At 35.3% G+C, this 24,368-nt stretch overlaps 2 protein-coding genes across 3 annotated transcripts in view; both read left to right on the forward strand.

The window, feature by feature from the left end:
- Positions 1-24,368, forward strand: part of Ipo11 (importin 11) — a 177,731-nt gene that overhangs the window by 95,923 nt on the left and 57,440 nt on the right. For both annotated transcript variants that reach the window (XM_059276102.1, XM_059276103.1), the window contains exons 25-27: positions 6,704-6,799; positions 7,528-7,641; positions 12,382-12,503. In XM_059276102.1, the coding sequence (XP_059132085.1) occupies positions 6,704-6,799; positions 7,528-7,641; positions 12,382-12,503 (332 nt within the window). The remainder of the gene's footprint in view (positions 1-6,703; positions 6,800-7,527; positions 7,642-12,381; positions 12,504-24,368) is intronic.
- On the forward strand, positions 19,668-20,513 carry Lrrc70 (leucine rich repeat containing 70). The gene has a single exon (XM_059276115.1). It carries the CDS (start codon positions 19,809-19,811, stop codon positions 20,511-20,513), a length of 705 nt encoding a protein of 234 aa, XP_059132098.1. The 5' UTR covers positions 19,668-19,808.

Below are 24,368 nucleotides of genomic sequence, written 5' to 3' on the forward strand. Positions count from 1 at the left end.
ATGCTGAGTGTATTGTCTGTTCTTTGGTGGCTACATATGTGTAAATTCTAGGTACTCATGTAAGTGTGTATGGTTGGTTGGACTTCTTTTTGATTGTTTTTTTGTTTTTTGTTTTTTGTTTTTTTTTTTGAGACAAGGTTTCTCTGTGTAGTTTTGCTGCCTGTCCTGCAACTCACTCTGTAGCCCAGGCTGGCCTCCAGCTCACAGAGATCCATCTGCCTCTGCCTCCCGAGTGCTGGGATTAAAGGTGTGCGCCACCACCGCCCGGCTTGGTTGGGTTGATATATTCAGTCATTTACCCTGTGGATCAGGGATTAGAAATTTTTTCTGAAAGTACTTGATAGTAAATGCTTTAGTCTGTGGACCATTTAGTTGTTATCTTGAGTAATCATTATTGATATTAGCTGTGCGTTATCACCATTAGAGAAAATTGTCATGTTAGCTTGATACTGTCTATGTACTTTAAAATCTTTGGTCTATTAGACTCCTCTGTTAGTCCGTAAGTTTCTGCATTAATCCAAAGTTCAGAGTTAATATGTGCTTTATTTTCTGTGACTTGAAAGGAAGAGTATTGATGGTTTTTACATTAAAGATTTAGAGGTTTATTATCAATCACACTGGTAGTTCACTTTGCGTATGTCTTAGCTTCTCACCCCACTCTGCTACTTAGAAGGCTCTTGGCTATACTCTGGGCTTGGTTCTTTTGTTTTGTTTTGTTTTTTACATATGTACATAAGTGTATGTGTGTGTGTTTGTATGTGGGTTGGGGACAGGCCTGTCAGAAGACAACTTGCTTGAGTTGGTTTGCTTCTTCTACCATGTGGATCCTGGAAATTTAACTGTGTCTGAAAACACCTTTACCTGCCAAGCCATTTTGCCAGCCCATGAAATGAATTTTAGCAACTTGTAGTTATGGAGTTCTTGAAATCAATTATACTCAATATATTCTAAGTCTTAAGAAAAAAAGCTTCTCTCTCACATTTAAATACTTTCCAGACTGTAATTGAATTGAAAACATTTTTTGTTTTGTTTTGATTTTATTTTTTTAAAGTAATGCCCTTTTGCGATATTAGTAGTAACTGTTGAAAGCTGACTTATGAATTATTTTTTATGAGCATTGTGAAACTTCAATCAGTAATATTTTAGGGAGTTCCAGAAATAGTGTTTTCTTATTGCTTGCTTTTGATTGAGCTCTTAATGAAATAGAGGGCGCGGGTAGCTAGATTAGAATATTGGCCTCATTACCTCACAGCTATGTGATATGAACAAGTTACTGTCTTCGTACTTTTTGTCTGTAAAACAAGGATAGCCTTGCCGAGTTTCTAGGGCAGATGGGAGGATTATATGAGCTTGTGTGTGTGTGTGTGTGTGTGTGTGTGTGTGTGTGTGTGTGTGTGTGTGTAAAACACTTAAAATGGTACCTAGCATGTAATAAACTAATATAAAAGTTAGCTACTTTTATCTAGTTACAAAACTGTTTCATTTTATAGTCAGCCTTTGTGGGAAAAACAGTCAAATACACTTGTAGACTAATTTTATTTGGTTGTTAGATCTTTGACTGTAAAAAACCAAACCAAACCAAATATTCTTCCTACATGATTTCTTCTAAATAAATATTTATTGAACATAAACATTTGAGGGCTGTGGTTGTGGTTGGTTGTGATGGCTCATCAGGTAATGAATGGCCCTTGCTAACAAACCTGATGACCTGAATTGGATCCCAAGAATCCACATGGTAGAAGAAGAGAACCAACTCTCCACAGCTGTCCTCTCACGCCAACATACACTGTTGCATGTGCGCACACACACAATAATTAAGTAACCAGTGAAAAACTAAACAAAAACACTCTGTTGTGTGAATTTGCTTTTAAGGTATATCTAGTAATGTAGCAAAGCATAAGTTATTAATATTATTGACAATTGTGTCTCTGAATGGTTCTTTAAAATTAATTGTATTTATTTCTTTTCAGAATAACACATTTTTTAAAAAAAAATTTGTTATGAAAATTCCAAACATAAACACACACTTCCTTGATAGATTTCAGTAGCGAATCTATTTCTTTTTTATTGTGCTTGAAAACAGAAAAAGTGATGTCGTCTGTCTACTTCTCTTGCACTTTTTTTGGTTGAATGAATCAGTGAAGTTATCTAAATATGGTAAAATTGTATAACTTTTTATACAAAATGTAGATTAAAACAATTTAGTGTCAACAGTAGATCTTTAATATAGTATAATACTTGAGTTAAATATTGAGGACTTGATAATATGTGCTTAAGGCAATTAAAAAAATGTTGTAGTTGAACCTTTGTTTGATTTGAAGTCACAGAAACAAATTTACTTAATAAGTGGATGTTAAGTACTAGGAATATGCTACTTAGCACAAGTAAATCTCTTGAGTTTTGATGTAAAAGATATTTTTAAAAAAATTTTTATGTAATATATAATTTTTTTTATATAATGTAAAAATTATTTTATACCTGCAGTTGTAGTATGAGAGAACTCTTAGAGTTCTATTATAGCGTCTAATAATAGCTTATTATTTTCATTTTCAGTATCTCGCAGATTCTATTTCTTTTCTCTCTTTCTTTAGATTAATTAATTAATTAATTATTTAATAATTAAGGTCTCTTTATGTAGACCTGACTGTCCTGGAATTTGGTATATAAACTAATCTGGCCTTGAACGTGCAGAGATCCTCTTGTCTCTGCCCCTCAAACGCAGGACTGAAAGGTGTATGCCACCATGTCTGGCTAGATTCTATTTCTTAATAGAGCATACTATACAACAGTCTTAATATATTTTTGGCTAAATGTTGCCATTACACTAATTTCTGATAATGTTTGCAAGTAGCTTTTTTGTTCTTTGAAGCAGAAAATTACAATTTTAAGAAAATTGGACAGAAAGATCAGTATACCTGTGTCAGAAGTCAATTGTTTAAAGCAAAAATAGACTTTACTTTTTGACTCAGTACAGGTTATCTACACGGGCATAATAACATTCTGAAAATAATCAAATTTAAATTGTTAGTACTAATTTGAGATGCATTTGTACAACTGTACCATTTTGAGTTTGGAAATCTCGTTTCTCATAGCCATACCCATATGCATTATTAAACCAACTTCCTTTACTTCATTGTGATAAAGCTTATGATGAATTAACTATTTTGAATGTCTAATTCTGTAATAATAGGTGACACCATCATTTATGATTTCTTACATATTTCTAAGCTCATAACATATAGGTACATTTATGTAATCTTCATGTAAACATGATGATAGTGCTATTGTTTTTCCCATTATTGCAGACAAAATTAAATGACAGAGGTAAATAAATGGTTTGTCCAAGGTCAGACAGCTACCTAGTAGGTATTGGAGTCATAATGTCAACATCGACATTCTTATGTTAAGATCCACACTCTTGCCAGGCAGTGGTGGTGCACACCTTTAATCCCAGCACTTGGGAGGCAGAGCCAGGCGGATCCCTGTGAGTTCGAGGCCAGCCTGGTCTACAGAGCGAGATCCAGGACAGGCACCAAAACTACACAGAGAAACAAACAAAAAAAAAGATCCACACTCTTAGTAATTTTTTTTATTAAGTGTGAGGCTAAATCAAGAATGTTGTCTTAAGTTAAAAACCTGCATTATTCATTTAAAAGCAGTCTGTTGTAGGTATATTCTGAAAATAAATAGATTAAAAACTAAAAGGCAGCAAGTTCTATTTGTATTGACACAATGTTGACTTAAAAAAAAAACACGATTAGATGATTGAAGGCGTGGTCAACCATGCAGTGAAATACTTTTGCCAGTCTCAAATGAAGAAAACCTCCATAGCTCTGCAGTGGTGTTTTTTTATTTTTATTTTTGAGCCACCACTTCCTGGCTGTTTGTTGTTGTTGTTGTTTGTTTGTTTGTTGTTTGTTGTTTTAGAATATAAGTCAATAGCATTACCCAGAGTTTTCTTCTGTTTAAAGGTAAAAGAAAGCTGGAAATGAAGTAGTAAGCCAAATTAATAAAAGTAGCTATCAAGCATGAGGAAGAAAAGTTGGAAGTTAGAGTGTAGACCAATATACATGTTTTACATGATTTAATGTAATAAAAGAGCTAATCCCCAGTACTATGAAAACATAATAAAATAATAAAAATTAAAAGCTAAAAAAACTAAGAAAAACTATTCTTAAGAGGAACTGTGTGTATTTATTGTGATATTGTGGCAGTCACCTAAGAATATTTTAAGTAAGTATGGTGGACTGTAACATAAAAATCAAAAGAAAAAGAACAATCAAATTGACATTTTGTAATGCTACTGCTTTTAATAATACTGGCATTATCATTTTAAAATTCAAAAATTTGAGACTATTTCCATATATGTAGATATATGTAGTAGAAATAGGGTTTTAAGGTCTGTAATTTTCATTACAAGAAATATAGAATTGTTCTGTGCGATTGCTTATGTGTATCTCAAATTCAGCATGTCAAAACAGAACACAATATCATAGTTACTCTTGGTACCACAGTTGTATTTAAACACAGGACTTGGAAAAATGTGAAAATTGTGTATTTTGGGTCTTCTGGTCAACTGTTCTTTTTACATGTTACCAGTTCTCCTTTTAAAACTTTCTTGTGACTATTCCATACTCCCTATGTCAGATAATGACATTTTTCTACATAATATTTGTTATTTTGTTTTTGCAATAGGGTCTCACTATGTAGCTCTAGCTGGCCTGGGACTGGCTATGTGGAGCAGGCTAACCTTGAACTCACAGAGCTCAGCCTGTCTCTGCATCCCAAGTACGGAGGATGTACCAGCATGCCTAGCCTTCTACAAAATACTTGACAGTTACTTCTTTATCTGTGGTTTCTGACCTTCTTGACTTCAAAGACTTACCCCTGAAATATTTGTTATTCCTTTGTACAATATTGGCTATAGTTTATATAAAAAGATAATATGTAAATGATAGTTTAGATTATATTTAATATATATGAATGATTTATATGGATGAGTCATAATCATCTAAATACGCACAGGAATATTTGTTAAGACTATGAGACTTCCAATTCTGTTAATTTTCCAAAACAAAGATGCAGTGATTTCTGTGGGTTCTTTGAGTTAACTTTAATATGAGTATTACAGGATATCATTTAGTCAAGTAGATAGACAAAGCTTCTTTAAAAAGCCTTAGCCACACTCTTGCCAGACATTTTTTCTTATTTAGGGATAACCATTGGTGTTGCTTGTAGCTGATTAGTTTGTGTATTTATTCATATCTGTCAAAAATACCTTTGGATTATTCCCTCATGAGTTATCAATGATAGAAAATATCTAGGACTCCTTTTCCCCTCCATCTAGATGAAGTTATCTCATTTTTCTTACTAGATCTGTATTTAGTGTTTTAGATTTTTGTTTTTCTCCTCAAAGTGAGATGTTTAATTAGCTGTTGATTGTTTTCCATATAAACTCACATTTTGAATTCTTGGAGATTAGTAAAGATCCTTTTTTATATTTTGGACAATAAACTGTGACAGATCCTTCAGCTTCATATGTTTAAACACAACAGCTATTTGGTTACTTTAATGTCCTTGGAAATCTGTCTTTCAGGGCCCCATTGACTCCTTCCTCCCAGCCCCTCCTTTTCCAAAGTTGTGGCCTTTCGTACTCTGTGTTCTGAAACTTTTCAGTGGTTTGCCTGAGCTTAGCTGATTTTTTTTTTTATTTTTATTTTTTTATTATTATGTGTCTAGACTCAGTCTCACTTTCTCTCCAGAACATTCGTTATTCTTTTGGAGTGAAGGCCAGGGGTCCAGGTTTTAAGACTTGGATGTGTCTGGCACTTGGGTTTTTCAGTGGACTTTTCCTCCAGCATTCTTGTCTTCTTCCTTTTTAGTCTTTATTGTCATTTCATCTTATGTTTAGCTTCACCTTTCTCCTTTCTAAAGGTGTATAGTTCTGCTCTTTCCTGTGCTTTTAAGGGGGCAGAAATGGAGATGTGATATATGATGTGCTTCTGGGTGTTTCTTGGCCCCTTAGTATTTAGCTTTTTCTGATCTGATGAGTCACTAAGGTTAAATATATATGCAACATTCCATCTCCAGATAATTTATTGATAAACCTAAATGTGTATTCATTTTTAACAGTATTGGTGTTGTAACAATTTTTTCCACTAATTAAAAACAGTGCTTTTGTAGGGTGTGATGGGACACCTGTAATTCTAACATTCAGGAGGCAGAGGCAGAATCAATAATTTGAGGGTGGTTTGACCTACATAGCAAGACCCTGTCTCAAAAAATGCAGAGAAAATGAAAACAAACCAACTAAAGCAAACATAACAAAACTCAAAACTACCACAGAAGAGTATTTGAGATGCCTTTTTCTGCTTCTGTTTGTGGGGCATTTTAAGGATGCTTGCTTATAGTGCAGGGGTCAGAACTTCATAAACTACATGTATCTGTGTTGTCAGAGTATGAGTAAATGTGATTGCAAAGTATACTGCTATACCTAAATACTGTATACTTTGTATTGAATTATAATTTTTAATAGATTATTTTGTGGAAGTTTGTCTAGTGCCAGAATGTTGCCTATCTCATGAATGTATTTTTAAGTTTCATCTGTTACCTAATTTATTATTGCCTTGTTTACTAATCTGGATTTTGTGTGAAACAATGAATTGCACTGTTGAAAATTACCATGTGTCTTTCTGGGTTTTAGGTTGTGGAAAATGCCCTTAAAGTGAATCCAGTATTAGGTCCACAGATGTTTCAACCAATTCTGCCCTATGTTTTCAGAGGTGTTATTGAAGGCGAGGTAAGATTCCTTTAAGCTTTTGGAGATAGCACTGGACTCCAAGTTCTAGTTTTAATTATTCTCCTTTTGCATAGAAAAACTATCTTTTTTCTCATTGATAATTGTAAAAAGAAAGCTTTATCATTGGATCATATTTAGTTGGGTAAGTTTGAGGATAGTTACATAGTTTGCCATTTGTTTCCTCATATATAAAGGATCGTTTCTTTGTGTCTGTTTTTGTGTAGGGTATGGATGCATGTGTGTGTGCATGTGGAGGTCAGAGGTTGTGTTGTGTCTCTTCCTAATTTCTCTCCGCTTTACTTTTGGGGTTGGATCTCTCTCTCTCTGAAATTGGAGTTTGCCATTTGACTAGACTGGCTTGTGAACAAGCTCCCATCCTTATGCCTGTACAGCAGATACTTACCGAGTAAACCATCTCTCCAGTCCCTGATTTCAGCTCCTAAATAATCTGCACAACAATAAGCAATAGTGATACAAATATTCACAAATAAATTATACATTGTAAATGTAGAATACATGCACACACATAAATCTATAATTATTTAGAAATTTTGTAAGAGCTCAAGAAATATTGATAGTTGGCACTACATAGAACAACACAAAGGGGAATATTATTTTATATTTCTGAAGGAGAATGCCATTTTTTATCGTTGATACTGCACTGTTGATTTTTTTCCACTATACTTGTACATTAACACAATTTTATATTCTATATCTTAATTGTGCAGAGGTATCCAGTAGTGATGTCCATCTATCTTGCTGTTATGGGTCGAGTCTTACTACAAAATACCAGTTTTTTTTCTTCACTTCTTAATGAGATGGCACGTGAATTTAATCAGGAGGTAAGAGTCTGTGTGCCTAAATTTAAGGAAGTCTGTGACCACATACATATTGGAGATAGTTGATAAAATACTGAATCTTTAAGTTCTTTGAAGCATTGAAATCTTTACATTATAAATCTTGTAACATTTGGGTTTTTTCTGTTGCTTGGTGTAGAAGAAAGAACAATGTAAATAGCAGATCAAAGTCTTACAATTTGTTCTTATCCAAAATGACTGATTTAATTTTACTTAGCTATAGAATAGAATTTTGATTTGTTTATGACTGTAGTATTCTTTACTGATTCATAAGCTGAAACAGGAACACTTCACATATATTCATGAACTGTCTTGTTTCTTTTCTTTAATGATTTAATTTAAAGCCATGAATTGAGGAAATTTCTGTTCTCATAATATTGTGGGTGAAACAGACTATTCAGTTAAGTTTGAGGAGGTTCTTCAGTGCCTTAGTTACTTGTGACTAAATACTGTATGTGATATTCTGTAACAATCTGATGTTTTCAGTCATTAATCTGTCTAGGCTTATGAGATGTGGAAGACAGACTATTTAACTCATATCTTTAGATTGGAGGGGACAGTTGATGAAATCTTTTCTTTTTTTTCCCCCCTTTTTCTTTTTTGGTTTTTCAAGACAGGGATTTTCTGTGTAGTTTTGGTGCCTGTCCTGGATCTCACTCTGTAGACCAGGCTGGCCTCGAACTCAGAGATCCACCTGGCTTTGCCTCCTATGTGCTGGAATTAAAGGTGTGCGCCACAACCACCCGGCAGAAATCTTTTGACCTATAATGGAAAGAAATCTAATTCAGGGAGATCCAGGGCAAGCAAGTGGAAATTTTGCCATGGAGAACTGAACCACAAATTTGAGAGCCCAGCCTTTGTTTCAGTGACTTGATAGGAGAAGTGTTTTCATTAGTCTGTTAATTTTAACTGGGACAGGAACTATGTAAAAGTTTATTCAGTTTAATTCAGCAAAATTTTTGAGTGATTCTGGCAATGTAATTCACAGCATAAATTATGTGTTATGGCAAATAGTATTTTAAATTTTTATAAGAACTCAATGATAGCATTTGTGTTCCTATCTCATATGCAAAAATATTAGAGATTTGGAGAGCATCCACACTGCTAGTAGATAGAAGAGTTGGAATGCAGACCCCAGCAACTCTGTCTTAGCATCGGATGCACCAGAGGTAAATTCTTCTGCTCTCGCTCCACAGCAGACAGTCTCCTCTAGTCACTGGGCATATTTGACCATAGACTTTTTTAAGGGAAAAAAGTACATAAATACTTTAATAATATAAGCATTGTGCTAGAAATACAAGCAGTATACTATGGAAACAGAAAAGTCATCAACTACGTTAACAAAACAATTTTTAATTAGAAAAATAAAATGACCTGTAGTTTTATGGCAGCATTGTATTTGGCTAAATTCAAATGTATTTCAGTAAATTATTAAGTGACCTAATTGCAATTAAACCATAGATAACTGAGCTTTTTTAAGCTTTAAAATATTAGACATTAACATTATAATTTGTATTGCACACTAAACCTAACTTTCCTTCTCATATAATCAAAACACCATGTAAGAGCTATCCCATTCACCCTCGGTAACTTTGAAAGCAAACACGTTTTTAAATATTTTAATATTTTAAATATTATTATGGAAACAACCTACTATCCTTTGTCTGTAACTTCTTCCAGTCTTACTTTTCCTTTCCTTGTTCCCCAGTTTTGCACTTTTCTCTTTTAAACTTGAGTTTTTTTAAAAAATGTTTTATTTTTAATTTGTGTATGTGTCTGCGTGTGGGTATGACACATAAGTGCAGATCACTGTAGAGGCCAGAGGCGGCATATCTCCATAGATCTGGGGTAACAGGTACTTGCGAGTCACCCGATGTGGGCACTCGGAGTCAAATCTAGCTTACAGAGTGTCTTTCCTGGGACTCTGCTTCCATGTCCCTAAGCTTTTGATTTTGCTCGTGTGTTCAGTAATGTTGGGAGCAATGTGTTTATCATCCAGGCAGGTGAAGTACCAAGAGTGACTACTTCCTGAAATTGTGTGCCCTCTACCCCTTGAGTGCTCACCCTAATTCTCGGCCTGTTTCTGTATCATTACTCTGAATATGGCCTGTGTGTCAGGTGCAATCTTTACTTTTTATAAAGGCCATGAAGCAAGAATAAGTTGTACATTTTTTCAGTTCAGAAAATAAAAATTATAGTATATCCTCACATGATTTTAAGTTTTTTGTAGGAGGACAAATGACCATGTCATTTGTTTATATATTGTTTATGGGTAATACGGGGGATTGAGTAATTGTGACTGGGCTATAGTGGCCCACAAAGCTGAAAGGCTTAATACTTGACCCTTTACTAGAAAAACTTGCTGATTCCTCGTATCCAAATTGCTTTTTGAGTTAGTTCCCTGCTGCTCAGTTTACTATTAAATGTTGCTGTCTATTAAATATTTTTATAATAAATGTGTTTTAAATAAAATTACATTGAAAATTTGGTTTTGCAGATTCAGTTTTTATTAAATTGTGTCTATCAAGGTAGCCTGCATTTTTATTAATTATCTTTTCATTGTTTTGTTTTTGAAATGGTATCTTGCTCTGTAGACTAGACTGTTATCGAACTCATTTGTAGGTTAGACTAGTCTCAAACACACAGCAATTCTACTGCCTCAACCTCTCAAGTGCTAGATTATAGGCATGAGCCACTACACTTGGCCTATTAATTATATTTTAATAATAAAACTCCATAGTAGTTTTATTGTGGTAGTCATTTGCTATTTAAATTTTGCTTACCATATATTCCAATAAACTTCCATATAGCATGTGTACCATTTGTTTTCAAATTAAATGTGAATTGAAGACATGGTGATATAAACTAAACTGTCTTGATCCAGTGTCATAGTAATAATTTTACAACACTTCTAAACCCAAAGGCATATCAACTGTGCTAGCTATGAAGTAATTGGGTTTAAACATCGTAAGAATTTATGTCTTAATACTTTAGTAACTATTAAAAATAATATATAAGGCCTAGAAGATGGTTCAGTGGTTAGAGTACATGTTGCTCTTGCTGAGGTTCAATTTCCATCACCCACACTGACGGCTCACAGCTACCTGTAACTTCAACTCTGGGGAATCCAGGACCCTTTCCTGGCTTTCCCCAGCACCTACATACATGCACAAACACCCACACAGACACATGCATGCACACATATTTAAAAATCTTTTAAAAGTACATAGAAATCTAGAATCATTTTTGTTTTGTTTTGGTTTTTGGTTTTTGGTTTTTGGAAACAGGGTTTCTCTGTGTAGCTTTGCGCCTTTCCTGGAACTCACTCTGTAATCCAGGCTGGCCTCCAACTCACAGAGATCCGCCTGGCTCTGCCTCTCGAGTGCTGGGATTAAAGGCATGCGCCACCACCGCCCAGCCTAGAATCATTTTTAATCTCACTTTTAAGTGGCATAATTACTGACAAATGCAGGTGTGCTTGCCTGTTGGACAAGTCTCTGATTCTTAAATCATGATGTTGTGTGAGATCTATGCACCTTCATTTCCTGGTCCACTTGACTCTGGGTCATTCTTTAAGAAGAGAATTGCAGTGTTAGAACTGGGAACTGAGCCGAGCTGGGTTCTTGAAGCACCTTGCGAATGTTACTGTTTCAATTTTTTTTAATTATTATTTTTTTATTTTATAATTAATTTAATTTTACATATCAGCCACAGATTCCCCTGTCCTTCCTCCTCCCACCCCCAGCCTTCCCTCCCAATCCACCCCCCATTGCCACCTCCTCTTTGAGTTCACTGTACCATCTCAGGTGCAAAACATAATTTAGGGAATTCAAATGTAAAAGGATTTTCAATTAGTAACTGCTTGCCTGTTAATTAGGAATAGTATGACTGTTGACTAGGAAAAATGTAGCAGTCTTAATAAAAAAGAATAAGAATGTAAGGTTGATTTTATGTGACTGGATTTTTAAGGTAGAGGTTTGGCATTAAATATTTATTTCTTTAAAGGTGATAGAACTAGAAAAAATATTTATAAATAAACCTGATAAATAGATCTTTTAATGTACATGATCAGTTTTCTTGGTCTTTACTGGAGAGAGAGGGATTGCTACAAAAAGGCAAGTCACTGTGAATGTTAATCAAATCTACAAGATACTTTCGTAGCAGTATCTACCCTTTGGTGGGGACACATCACTGAGCACCTTGCTAAGGTAGTACATAGAATCAGTCATCTCTGCCATTCTGTACTATGGATTTAGTTTACTTTTAGTTTTATTGTGTTTTATAGCTGTTAGTTCGTTTTCTTTGAGATTCAGCAGGTTGGGGTTGCAGCCAGCCTTGTTCTGAGAGGAGGTATAGCAAATCAGACTGGCAAATTACAGAACACTGAACAGTAATCATTCAATTGAAAAAGACTATCTAAATACAAATATGTATACTTTTCATTGTGCCAGGAAGAATGGTCTTGATTGATTTATTAAATAATGTTATTCAAATCACTCATTGGCTACACTACATACAGGTTTTTATTACATTTCTTTGTCTCTCATGATTAATTGGAGTCAATTTTTTGTTTTAAATTATTCTCCAGACCCAAGCTTGTCTCCAGTTCCATCGGTTTTGTGTTTGTATGATTGAACTTTAACCATGTCTTAGGTTTTAGATGTCAACAGCACTTACTCTTATACAAGAAAAATTTCAAATATTGAGATGTCTTCCTTCTTCCAGATGGACCAGCTTTTAGGAAATGTGATTGAGATGTGGGTTGATCGAGTGGACAACATCACACAGCCTGAAAGGAAGAAGCTTTCGGCTTTGGCCTTGCTTTCTCTTCTGCCTTCTGATAATAGGTAAGGAAATGACAAGTTGCTTTCTCTTTTTCTTTTCTTTCTTGTGTGTGTGTGTGTGTGTGTGTGTGTGTGTGTGTGTGTGTGTGTATACTTTTATGTTTATGGGTATTTTGCCTGCATGTGTGTCTATGCATCATGTGTGTGATACCCTTGGAGGCCAGAAGAGGGTGTGGGTACTAGGGATCCAGGTCCTCTAGAAGAGCAGCCAGTGCTCTTAAGCACTGAGCCATCTTTCCAACCCAAAGCTGGTTTCTTTTAAAACATAACATAGCTTAGTGTGGTGTCGTTCACCTATAGTACTAGCACTCTGGAGGCTAATGCAGCCTGGGCTGTAGCAAGAATATCCTAAAGGAAAAAAAGAGCAAATACTAACATAATTATTCAGATGTCTTAAAGTACCATGAGGCAGACTTCCTGAGCCCAAGGTTGAGTGGTGAGCACAGATGGTGAGTTCTCAGGTTACCACCCATTTTATTTAAGAACAGTTTTTTATTTGTTTGTTTTCTGGCCATCTTTCCTGCTGTAGCAACTCTGCAAGGAAACCTCCACTCCTATTTTTAGCTTGAATTTTTAAAGACATAAAAGCAGTTCTGTACATTTGATACTGTATGAGAAAGATGATTTCAATGTCTTAGAACTTTATATTTTAGGGAATTTTTAGAGAATCATTAACTAATGATAAATTAATGGCATGAGTCCACTATTTTTTTTTTTTGCAGTCGTTCAATACAACTTCCTGTGTCCTTTCTGTTCTAACAGTTCCTTAGCTAAAATAATTTTCAAATTCTGAATGTTCAGTTTGAATTTTCTCTGCCTTTTTTAAAGGCTTATATTATTTGCACATAGAGGATAATATGTCCCTCAGCTGATTTTTTTTTCTTAATGAAAATAATATCTGCATTTATTTACATATACCTTCTTTTAATGCTTTCAGAAGATTTTTTTCCTTTAAAAGGCATAGGTTAAACCACAACTATAACTTGTAGAAACAAATGATAGTAATCCTTTGGTGTTTGCTCTCTAAATTGGTGATCCAGTTTCTAATTTCAGAAACATTTAATATGTGTGTTTTGAAGAGCTCCACACAGACAAATTCTTTGAGATGACAAAGTGCTTTAAGAATTTGAATTTCATTTGTTTTAGGTCAAGTATGCCCCAGTGGGGAGTAGTTAATGTAAGGTAGTTGAGTGATTTAAACATAGATTAACAAAACAGCAAAATCTATGCGTATGATGTCTAGCTTTCTTAGAAAATGCTTTGTAATCCCATTTTCTGAGTGCCAGATTTACTGTGCTTTGATTGTGTATACTTTGATCTGCAATTCTCATTGCAAAAATAGTGTGTGCAGTGTTGTATTTGGGAATTTATTTTTAAGAATTTTCCAAGTCATCATATGCTTTTATAAACTTCTTAAAGTTTTTTTGTTTTGTTTTGTTTTTCCTTTTTTGTATATTAATTTGTTTGAAGACAATGTCTAAATATGTAGCACTGGCTGACCTCAAACTCAGTGTATGGACCATTGATCTACCTCTTCTTCTCCTTGACTGCTAGAATTCCAAGTGTGTGACACTACCCCTGGATGTTTGGGTGATTTTTTTTAAATACATTAGACTAATAGTATTTAAAGGTAGAAAGTAGGTTCCAAAGAGCAGTATTTTTGTTGTATAATTAAGAAAAAGACATCAGGGATAGGCGTTTTATAAAAAGAAACAGGGTCTGATTGGTTAATAATGTAGGAGGCTAGAAGTTCAAAATCTTATACATGCTCCTCTTTCTGTCTCCTGCCTCATGTGTGGTGATTTGAATAACCTCATTGTTCCTAAGTGAATATTTAGCATCATAGACTTAAATCTTCATCTTTAAAAAATGCATTCATTTTGTTTATTTTTTAAATTATATTGAGGATATAAGGCCATTTTCATGCAAATACATAATATACTTGAAGTATTCCCCCATTTTCATCTTTTGAAGTAAAATGAGTCTTTTGTTGTATTTTACCCATAAATCCTTAAGGCTAAGAGAAAGATTTTGAGGCAAGATTCACCTGCCTTCTCTTTGTTTTTGTTTTTTGTTTTGTTTTTTCTTTCTGTCCTTTCTTGGGGCTGGAATCTGGTGCCTGGAACATGCTAGGTAAGTGTTGTACTCTTTCAGCTTGTTCTTTTTATAGCAACTCACGCTCATGGAAACTAACTGGTGTCCCAAAAGAACTACATTAATCCCTTCTAGGGGCAATGTCTCTTGTGGTCTCGTCACCTTCCCCTAGCTGCCACTTCTGAGAAGTTCTACCACCCACCTCTCAACCTTGCTCTGTGGAGAGTTGTGTTCTAGTTAGACCATTTCCACTTTTCCTGGTGGAAGCATGTTTTAAGTGGTTCTGCTGAACTGCTCCTCCCCTCGGGAAGCTTACTTGATACAAAGGCTTCTGACTTATATTTGATTGATGTTTGCTGATTGAATATTTTGAATGCCATGAAAATCATTTGTAAGCATATATACTTTGGTGTTTACAGAGCCTGATGCCCAGGTTCAGATCTTCTACCACTTTTTGAGTATAAATGAGTTGTTTAACTTCTGTCTCTTTAACTGTAAAGTCGGGCAAAAAATAATGCATCTTTTAAAGTATTGATGTTGTGTTGCTGTTGAAGTAACTCATCTAAGAATTTGGTGCATCCTTCCCATGCATTGTGTTACGAATTTATATTAAGGAGCTAGTGGAAGTTTCTTGTTTTCATTAATGCTACAGTTTACGCTGCTGTATTTATGGTCCAAAATGGAAAATACGTACATTTAATGTTCCTTTTTGAAAATAATTATTGTAGTAACTACCAAAAGAAACTTGTTCTTAAATTAGTGAGTGCCAAGTATTATTTCTCTATCACCAAACTCTTTCTGCTTCATGGCAATGTCATTTTCAAAGGGACATTTAAATACTCTGTACCCATGTAGACAAACAGTAATGTTAGATTTGGCATTTATAAAGGCACTGTGTATTCTGTTAGGTTTTTAATAAATTATTGTGTGTGCCAGTGTGTGTGCCATGGTAGTTGTGTAGATGTGAGAGGACAGCTTGGAAATTGGTTCTCTCCTTCTGCAATATAGGTCCTGTGAACTGAATGTCAGCCTTGGTGGTGGATGCCTCTACTTGCTCTGCCATCTCCCTGACTCTAGTCTATTGTCTTTTCTGTTCTAGCCGAATTTAAATCAGTTTGTGCAGACACAGACAGAGTTGTTTTCTTTCAGTGGGCATTTTGTTTAAAGTTTTCACTTAGGGATTATATTTGTAAGGAATGTTATAAAGTGCATGTTGCTATTTGGGAAAAAATTAACAGTTATAATACTGTAATTTAAGAACAAGCTTCTTTTTGTAGAATTCAATAATTTTATGTAATTTCATAAAGGTTATTTATAGTTACTGCAAGAGAATTGGCTGAACAAGCGGTAGTCTCCAGCCTGAAATGCCTGGCTAAGGCAGTACAGAGAGACGGTGGGCGTGGAAAGGTGACGGGGGAGGGCAGCCAATGGGGCTCTGGTCTGTGTGCCCCCTTTCATTTTAGTTTAATAGACTGTCCTTTGACTCTTCCCTACTTGATGTGTGGGACTCAGTTGAAAGTGGTGTGTATGGTGCTCCCCACTGCTTCACTGCTACTGAAAATACTAATTACTGAGAAGAGTCAGAAATCATGACTAATCAGTATGTAACAGTTTTATTCAGCTCTGTAAACATGTTTTATTTATTCAGTTGTGTGAGGGGGCATGGGTGTGCTATATATAGCATATATATTGAGGTCACATGACAATTTTTTGGTTCTTTCCTTTCACCGTGTTGAGGCAGGGTCTGTCTTTTTTCTGCCATGCTGTAGCCTCCAAGTTAGCTGGCTTGAAAGCTTCTAGATGTTTCTCTGGTTTCCGTTTCCCGTCTCACTGTGAAAGTGCTGAGACAGCAGAAGCAGAGCACTGCATCTGGCTTTTTACACGATTCCAGGATCCCACTCGGGTCACCAGGCTCGGGTGCCAAGTACTTTTATTTGCTGAGTTGTCTGGCTGGCCCCTAAATCTTTATTTCAATAAAAAATTATGTTAGATTCAGAGTCCTTTTTATGCTAATTAATTTAAACTAATTCAGACGTTTATAGAGAGCGAAAAGTAATTCAGGAGCCTCTTTTACTCTTCCCCAACGCTGTATGTATGTGTACCTGTGTACCTGTATACATGTGGGGGGGTGGCATGTGCACATGTGTCTGCATGTGTATGAAAGCCAGAGTTCGACTTCGGATGTCTTCCTCAGTCTCTCTCCATTGTTCTTTTTTTTTTTTTTTTCAAGATAGGGTCTCTCATGAGCCCTGTGGATAGACCACTGATTCAAGTAGGATAGGTGACCAGCAAGCCTCAGGGATCGCCTCCTGTCTCTGCCTTCCTGATGCCGGGGTTGTAGGTATGTGCAGCCACACTCAGCTTTTTTACGTGGCTGTTGGGGATCCCAGCTCAGGTTCTCATACTTGCATGATAAGCATTTTATCTCCTTAGCCACCTCCCAATCTCTTCTCCCTCTTTATGCAAAGATAAACTTCAATTAATAATTTGGTAAGAAACTTTATAGTACCCCCCAACCCAGGGCATATGCCTTAATATCTTCAGGTACTAATTGATAGTAATCAGTATTTTTGTTCATAAAATTGGTTTTTTTAATGTAAATAGAAAATCTCAGAGGATAATGTATTAGTACTTTGTAGATTGTAAACTATTGTTTTATGTACTGTTTTTAAATGAATAAATCTTCAATAAGTGTTTGAAAGTGAAAATGTTAGTGCATTTAAACATTCTTGATGTGGTGGCCCACGCCTTTAATCCTAGACTGAGGAGGCAGAGAGGCAAGCATCTCTCTGTGAGTTCAAGGCAAGCCTGGTCTACATAGAGACTTCCAGGCTGCCCAAGGCTACATAGTGAGACCCTGTCCAAAAACAAACAAAAAGAACAAAGACAAAGGCAAATTCTCAAAAATCGAATTTTTTATATACTTTTATTTCAGTGTGCTTTTTCTACTTAGTAATTGTGTTGTTGAGCTGAGAACATCTCCACCAGTAATGTGCTTGCTTACCTTGCAAGCCTGAGGCCCTGAGTTCAGATCCTTAGCACCCACTTAAAAATCCAGGCAATCCAGTCTCTGTGGAGTGGAGACTATCTCTAGGGCTCAGTCAGTGAGTTCCAGGTTCAGGGTGAGAACCTGACTGGATTAAAAAGGAAGTTGGAGAGTAATAGAGCAGGGCGTTGATGGCAATTTCGGTGCATACATGCACATTCACACACACAGTGTGTTGTGGATAGCTAAAGACTTCTTACTAGATTTTGAATACCTCAAGTTGTCAAGCATCTGGCTTTAAAAACCTTTCAAATTGTAGGACCTATTTAGGCATATATATTAGGAAAACTGAATGCATTCTGAAAAAAAAAATACGTTCCTGAGATTTCCTTTCAACAATACTTTTGAAGCACAGATAAACTTACTTCCTGTCACACAGTTTCCTGTATCCATGGTAACCCCGTTTTACACATTGACTGTAGAGGAACCAGTGTGAAGAGTGGCGTTTCCTGAGCAAGCTGTGACTTTAAAATTCAAAGGAGGTGGTGTGTTGGAGGTCAGCAGTGGCCCAGAAAGAAATTGAGTTAAGGAATGGCGCTCTTCAGAGTTAAAACAAAAGTCTTTGCTTAAGTAAGCCAAGTGGTGATATGATTTTCTTTTTCTTGGTAAGATTATTTAAGTACAGACTTTCAGCTGAAATGAATTGTGTGGAAAACTACAGCTTGATTTTTCTATAGTGTTCATATTTTCATAATTGCTATTTGCTGTTAGGTTTTATGTAGATTATGGCGCATGTATTCAAAAACTGTCAACTTAACATCATTTGTTGTTTGTTGTAGTTGGTTGTAATAGTTTATTTTAGCAAACATTTTTCAGTTATGGAGTTTGAATTATCTTTGAAAAGAGTGAGTTTCATTGCAGTGTTAGCAGTTGTATTCCAAATGTTCATTGTAGAATACTCTCACTCATAGATAGTATGGAGGTAACAGATGTTCTTAGCTTATCCTAGTTTAAATAGATTACTGAAGTTTCAATATTTTGAGACTTCTGTTTTAAAACCTTTCTGATAATTTAAAGTTTTGTCTTTGGAGTTAATTCTGATATAAAAAAATATTAGGTTGGGTTACATATAGATTATCATTTTCTTTGCCTTGCCTGTATTTATTTCTGATCGTAACTTGACATTTTGTATCATTATTGTGTAAAGGAATACTAGGGTCCTTGTTTCTTTATCAGCTTTCTTGGAAACAGACTAACACAGGTCTTTCACACTCCATAGAATTTTCCTACAGTACAGTTTTCTGTAACTGATTGGGAATAATGTCTCATTTAAGTGAAAGTGAACTAATAGCACTTAACTCTTTTGCAGCATTATATTTGGATAACTCTAATGTTGTGTATGAATGTCTAAAGGCTTTATTTAATTAAGTCACTTATATTTTCTACCTCTAAACAGTTTTTATAAAATGCTTGGAGCCAGAAATATTTAACGGACTGTCAGATTTTTGTGATTAGTGTTTACAGTCTAATTGGGTGTCTTTTGTTCCAAGAAGATTGTTTAATGATCTGGTTTTAGGTCAGTGTCTGCATCTATAGAGGGCTAACCTTACTTTGCTTCGCAGTGGTACAATTGTTCCCAGATTCTTGATTTATTGAACAATAAAAAATTAAGGCTATAGATCTCAGAGTTTCAGCATCTTGTATCCCTTGATTATTTGTATCTAGAAAGTAATAATTTAACAAAAGTACCATTAAATGTACTTACAAATCTTGAGACTGTCTTTATCTTGTTGACCTTTTGAAACATGATAGCCCTTTGCATTTCAAAGAGTTATCGGTGTAAAGTATCCCCTAAAGCAAATAAGGATTATAATGTTACTAGGGTTGAGCTTAGTAAAATTAGCAATCTTAAACATTTGATTTTTACTTGTAATTACTTAGAACATTTAAACCTGATACATTTAGCTTGTTAAGGAATTTATCTTAAGTTAGAAACAATAATCTGAACATTGATAATGATGCATTTAAAATATGTGAGCATCTTTGAAGATCCTTAATCTGTCATTTAATAATCTTACAGAATTACATCCAAGGGTCCCTAAGCCATTGTCTTCACTGACTCATCTTCAGGGAAATTCCAATTTTGTGAATGCAAACTTTTGGGTCTTCAAGACTGGCTAGCCTCTTCAACCTTTGCTGTAAACATCTGTTGTCAGAATCCCCTATCTATGTGTGGCACAACATTATGTTATATTAAATGGACTGACATTACAAATTGCACTTTACCTTCAACAAACATATCCAGAGCTTGGGCTGTAAAATCTCTTCATATTCATCACAAGACCACTGCACTAATGATGGCCTGGCATAAAGTAACCACAAGTGGGGAACATTTGGAAAACACTGTGACTGAGAGCATTACCGTCTGGGAGCGGATTCGAGCTTCATCTGCCAGTAGGTTTTTTCAAGACAATATACTTGGTAATAATGCATTAGAGACGACCACAGTTTTACCTGTGCAAATACAGCTTACTCCTATTAACTTGAACTTGGAAAAAAACAGTGCTCTGCCAACTGATGCCTCTTCTGTGTCAGGAAAAACATCTCTAATTTGTACCCAAGAAGTTGAGAAGTTGAATGAGGCGTTTGACATTTTGCTAGCGTTTTTCATCTTAGCTTGTGTTGTAATCATTTTTTTGATCTACAAAGTTATTCAGTTTAAACAAAAATTAAAGGCACTAGAAAACTCAGTGGAAAATAGACTTGAGTATTACAGCTTTTATCAGTCAGCAAGATATAATGTAACTGCCTCAATTTGTAATACCTCCCCAAATTCTTTGGAAAGTCCTGGCTTGCAGCAGATTGGACTTCATAAACAAATAGTTCCTGAAAACGAGGCACAGGTCATTCTCTTTGAACATTCTGCTTTATGACTCAATTAAATATTGACTATAAAAAACCATGTAGTGCCATGTGGATATAAAATTTAATCTTTCTTATAGAATTATATACTTTACTTGAAAACATAATAAATTATATGATGTTAGGATTATTAAAATGTATATTAGTAATTTGAATAAAGTGTATTTATTCTGCATATATTTTCTTTGATTCTGTGACAGTATAAGTAGCCAACTTTCTGGGTACTGAACAGCATGTTAAGTATGTGATATGTCACAAATAATGTTTATTTCTAAAATCTTGTAAGGCTGTACTATCTATATTTAAATTGGACAGAAGGAAAAATGGGGAGAGAGAGTTTAAGTAATTTTCCAGAATTCTCATGACTTATGACATGTTGTAAGTCCATTTGACTTGAGCTGAAGCTTTTAATTTTATGTTTTATTGGTGCCTGGGCACTAGGCTTATATATAATTTTGGAAAATTAGATGTGATTCCCATTCTTAGTTGAATTTGAATCTAGAAGAAGACACATGATTACTGTGCAGTGTGCTAAGTGCTGTTTGTGGAAGCACCTTTGGTTATATGTGGTGATGAAGCATAACTTTATGAAAAAAATAAAAAGCATTAAAAAAAAACTACTGTTCTGGACATAGTAGCACACACCTCTCAGTGCTCACACAGCAGAGGCAGGCAGGTTTCTGTGAATTCTAGGCTGGCCAGGGTTGGATAGTAAGGCCATCTGTCAAAACCAAAACTGAACAATACCAACAAAAAAAAAAACCCTTTATTATGAAACATAGAGATTAACCCAGTGAGGAGAGCTGTCAGAGTGGTTACCTTGTTAGACAGATTAATTAACAAGAAAGAACACTGTTTTCCATGACCTAAAATTCAATACACTCAGAGTTGCTTAAGTAGTAAGAGATTTGCAGCAGAAGAGAAAGATCAATGGATGAAAGCTATTAGAATTTCATGATTTATTCTGAGGGCCACCAGGAGCCCTTGAGGGATTTAAGCAGTGGAGAGATATTATGGAATTCAACCCGTTATAGAAAAAGTTCACTTTTTATGGAAGGAACAAAATTAACTGGGTAAGAAGTAGAACCATTAACCCAGGTGGAGTTGCTCGAGGCCTGTACCAGTGGGCAGGATGGATGTCAAGAGTTACTCTGGAAGTCAAAGGACCTGCTTTGGTGATTGATGGAGATGTGGCAGGTAAAGGAGAAATAAAAGATGTTCTGCTTTTGCCGTAGGCCATTCTGTGCTATAGTCTTGAAGCTAAGGAGTAAGAGGGAGGTGAGTGGGTCAAGATGATTCAGTTTTGAATTGATAGAATTTAAGATTCATGTATGTTTGATGTCCACGTGTAAATACCTGGCAAGTGGATGTTCAGAATCAAGGTTTATCTGGTAAAGCCAGTTCACGTTTTATCTTCTAACACATTGAAGTAAACACTTGCTACCAAAACCACAAGTACTTAAGCTGTAATTTTGAAAAACAAATAAGCAAGAAAGATTAGGGCTTTAGCTTTTAGACTCTTTAATATAGGCATTTATTAGAAGAACCCAAGTAATGCAGAGATTTTCTATTATAGTACACATTTATAGTTATATACCACTCTGTATGATATTAAACAAGTAGTAAGCATTTGTGACAGTTAATAGTGACCTAACCCACAAATAGATGATCAACTATGTGTGTCTTTCCTCTTGATCCAAATTTCATATTTTATTAAAAATTAATATTATCCATATGATATTGTTCTAAAGCATTCTGAGGTGTATAACCAAGTAATAATTTTAGCTTCCTTTATAAAGTGGAAATAGTTATGAGAAAGTTCTATATTGTACAGTGCCTTACTGTGGGTTCTCAATCTCAGATTCAACTAGGAGTCTTCTTATCCTCACCCCATTTCTCCCACCCTGGTGTTTCTCAGATTCAGTGGGTGTCAACAGGCATGTTAGTTTTCAGGTGTTGCTTTGTTTTGTTTTGAGGCAGGATTTTATTATGTAGACCAGGCTGACACAGTGTTGAGATTAAAGATGTGTGCCAACGTGCCTGTCTAGTTTTCAGTTTTAACAAGTTTGCTGGTACTGCTGGTTGGGAAACCATGTGTTGAGAACCACTGCATAAAGATATTCGAGAGAAAACTGAGAAGGGTCTGAGTAGTTAGTTTAAGATGCATTAGAAAATGATAACAGGACCAAGAGGACCAGTGGGTAGAAGTATTTGCTGTGCAAGCTTAAGGGCCTGGGTTTGAATCTTTAGAACTTGTGAAAGCATAAGTGTGTGTAACCCCTGAGCACCTGTGGAGGATGGGAAGCATAGAAGTGAGAAACCCTGCGAGCTTCTAAGCCAAAGAGATCCTGTCACCAACAAGGTGGGTGGTGAGGGTGGACGACTGAGGTTGTCCTCTGTCCTCCTCATGTAATACATGCATTCACTATAAAAGATGCTGATAGTAGTTTCCTCTGCACCCACTCGAGAGGGTTTGTTGTTCAGTTCTTTCTCCCTGACTGACGATTTCAAGGTGGAAGGGGTGATTATAGTAAAACCCACACAAACAAAACCCCTTTATTTTCTTACAGTATTTATGACTGAAATGAATGGTTTTTGGATTTTGTTGTTGTTGTTTTTGGCCCGAGGCATTTTTATTAATGTTTATTTTCATTAAGTTCTCCAAATTCCTACTGTTCTAGTTGTTTTCATAGCTAAAGGTACATTTAATGGAAGAAAAAACCAAACAGTGCAGAAGTATATATAGTAAATAGTAAAAGTTTCTTCATGCCCCCAAACTGAAACCCTGTCTTGAAGACATTCAAGAGAAACATAATTGTATGTTTGGAGTTTAGAAAAATCTGTATAATGGGGCTTTTACTCTGATCTTAAAAGTCCCAAAATTAAAGACTCCAGTGGTATGAGACAGAAACTTTAAGCAACAGTTTTTAAAAATGGATCATTTTATATGTATTTTTATAGGTAGCTTATAACCTGATTTAGACTCAACCAGAAAACTTTAGTTCTATTAATAGTGATCTATAAACGGAGCTACAATCGAGCACGTAGGTTTTCATGAAGTATTCATTTTGTATGTTGTCAGCAGGTACTCGCTTTAAAAGTATTAGTCAGCTTATTGTTTTCTGTCTTTTGGCATTTTAAGTTTAAAAACATGAAGTATAATGGAAGTAATGTGTGTAGTAAGTTTTTACAACAATTTGTCTATTTTATGTTTTGAGTAGCCTTATAAAGCATACTTGTCCATTTTTTAGATATCTGTTTTTTTTTATCATTTATTACAAGTTCTTGACTCTACCGTTTATTAAATGTTCTTGGTTAGAGTACACAGAAATAAACAGGCTCCAATTTAAAATAATTAAATTTCAGGGGGATATTTTAGAAACTGAACAGAGTTTTCCATTGAGCGTATAAGCAATGGTTAAAGTCCCAGGGCCATTTCATGGAAGTCTTTTTCTCTGGTAAATAGGCTACCGTTTATAACTGATTTGTGGAATTTCACAATCTTATCTCTGCCTTTTGGAATAACTGCAAACCACTAACACTCTCCTGTCACTGTAAGAGAGACATTTTCTACAAGTGAGGACGTATGTGTTACCAGAGGATACCTGGTGGTCACCTCACCTGAAGTGACCAGGAAATAGAAAACTCCACATCTGATGGAGAAAAGGCCAGGGTGAAGATCAAGGAACCCCATGTCTTCTAGAACTAAAAGACTGCCCGTGGTTTGATAGCCAGAGGCTAAGTGATGGGCAGTTTGGATAGACATTGTGAGAGAGTGAGGAAATGATGTGAAACAGGCAGCCAGGAAAGAGATTGTCTGCGTAGCTTTGTTCTTGTGGGAGGTTTTGTGCTTTCTCATGTATAAA

This window comes from Peromyscus eremicus, chromosome 11 (genome assembly GCF_949786415.1).
Source record: "Peromyscus eremicus chromosome 11, PerEre_H2_v1, whole genome shotgun sequence".
In the NCBI taxonomy this organism is placed as follows: domain Eukaryota; kingdom Metazoa; phylum Chordata; class Mammalia; order Rodentia; family Cricetidae; genus Peromyscus; species Peromyscus eremicus.

Bases quoted from the DNA above. Each gene is read 5' to 3' on its own strand.
- Lrrc70 (XM_059276115.1), top strand. From the start codon at position 19,809: ATGTGTGGCACAACATTATGTTATATTAAATGGACTGACATTACAAAT.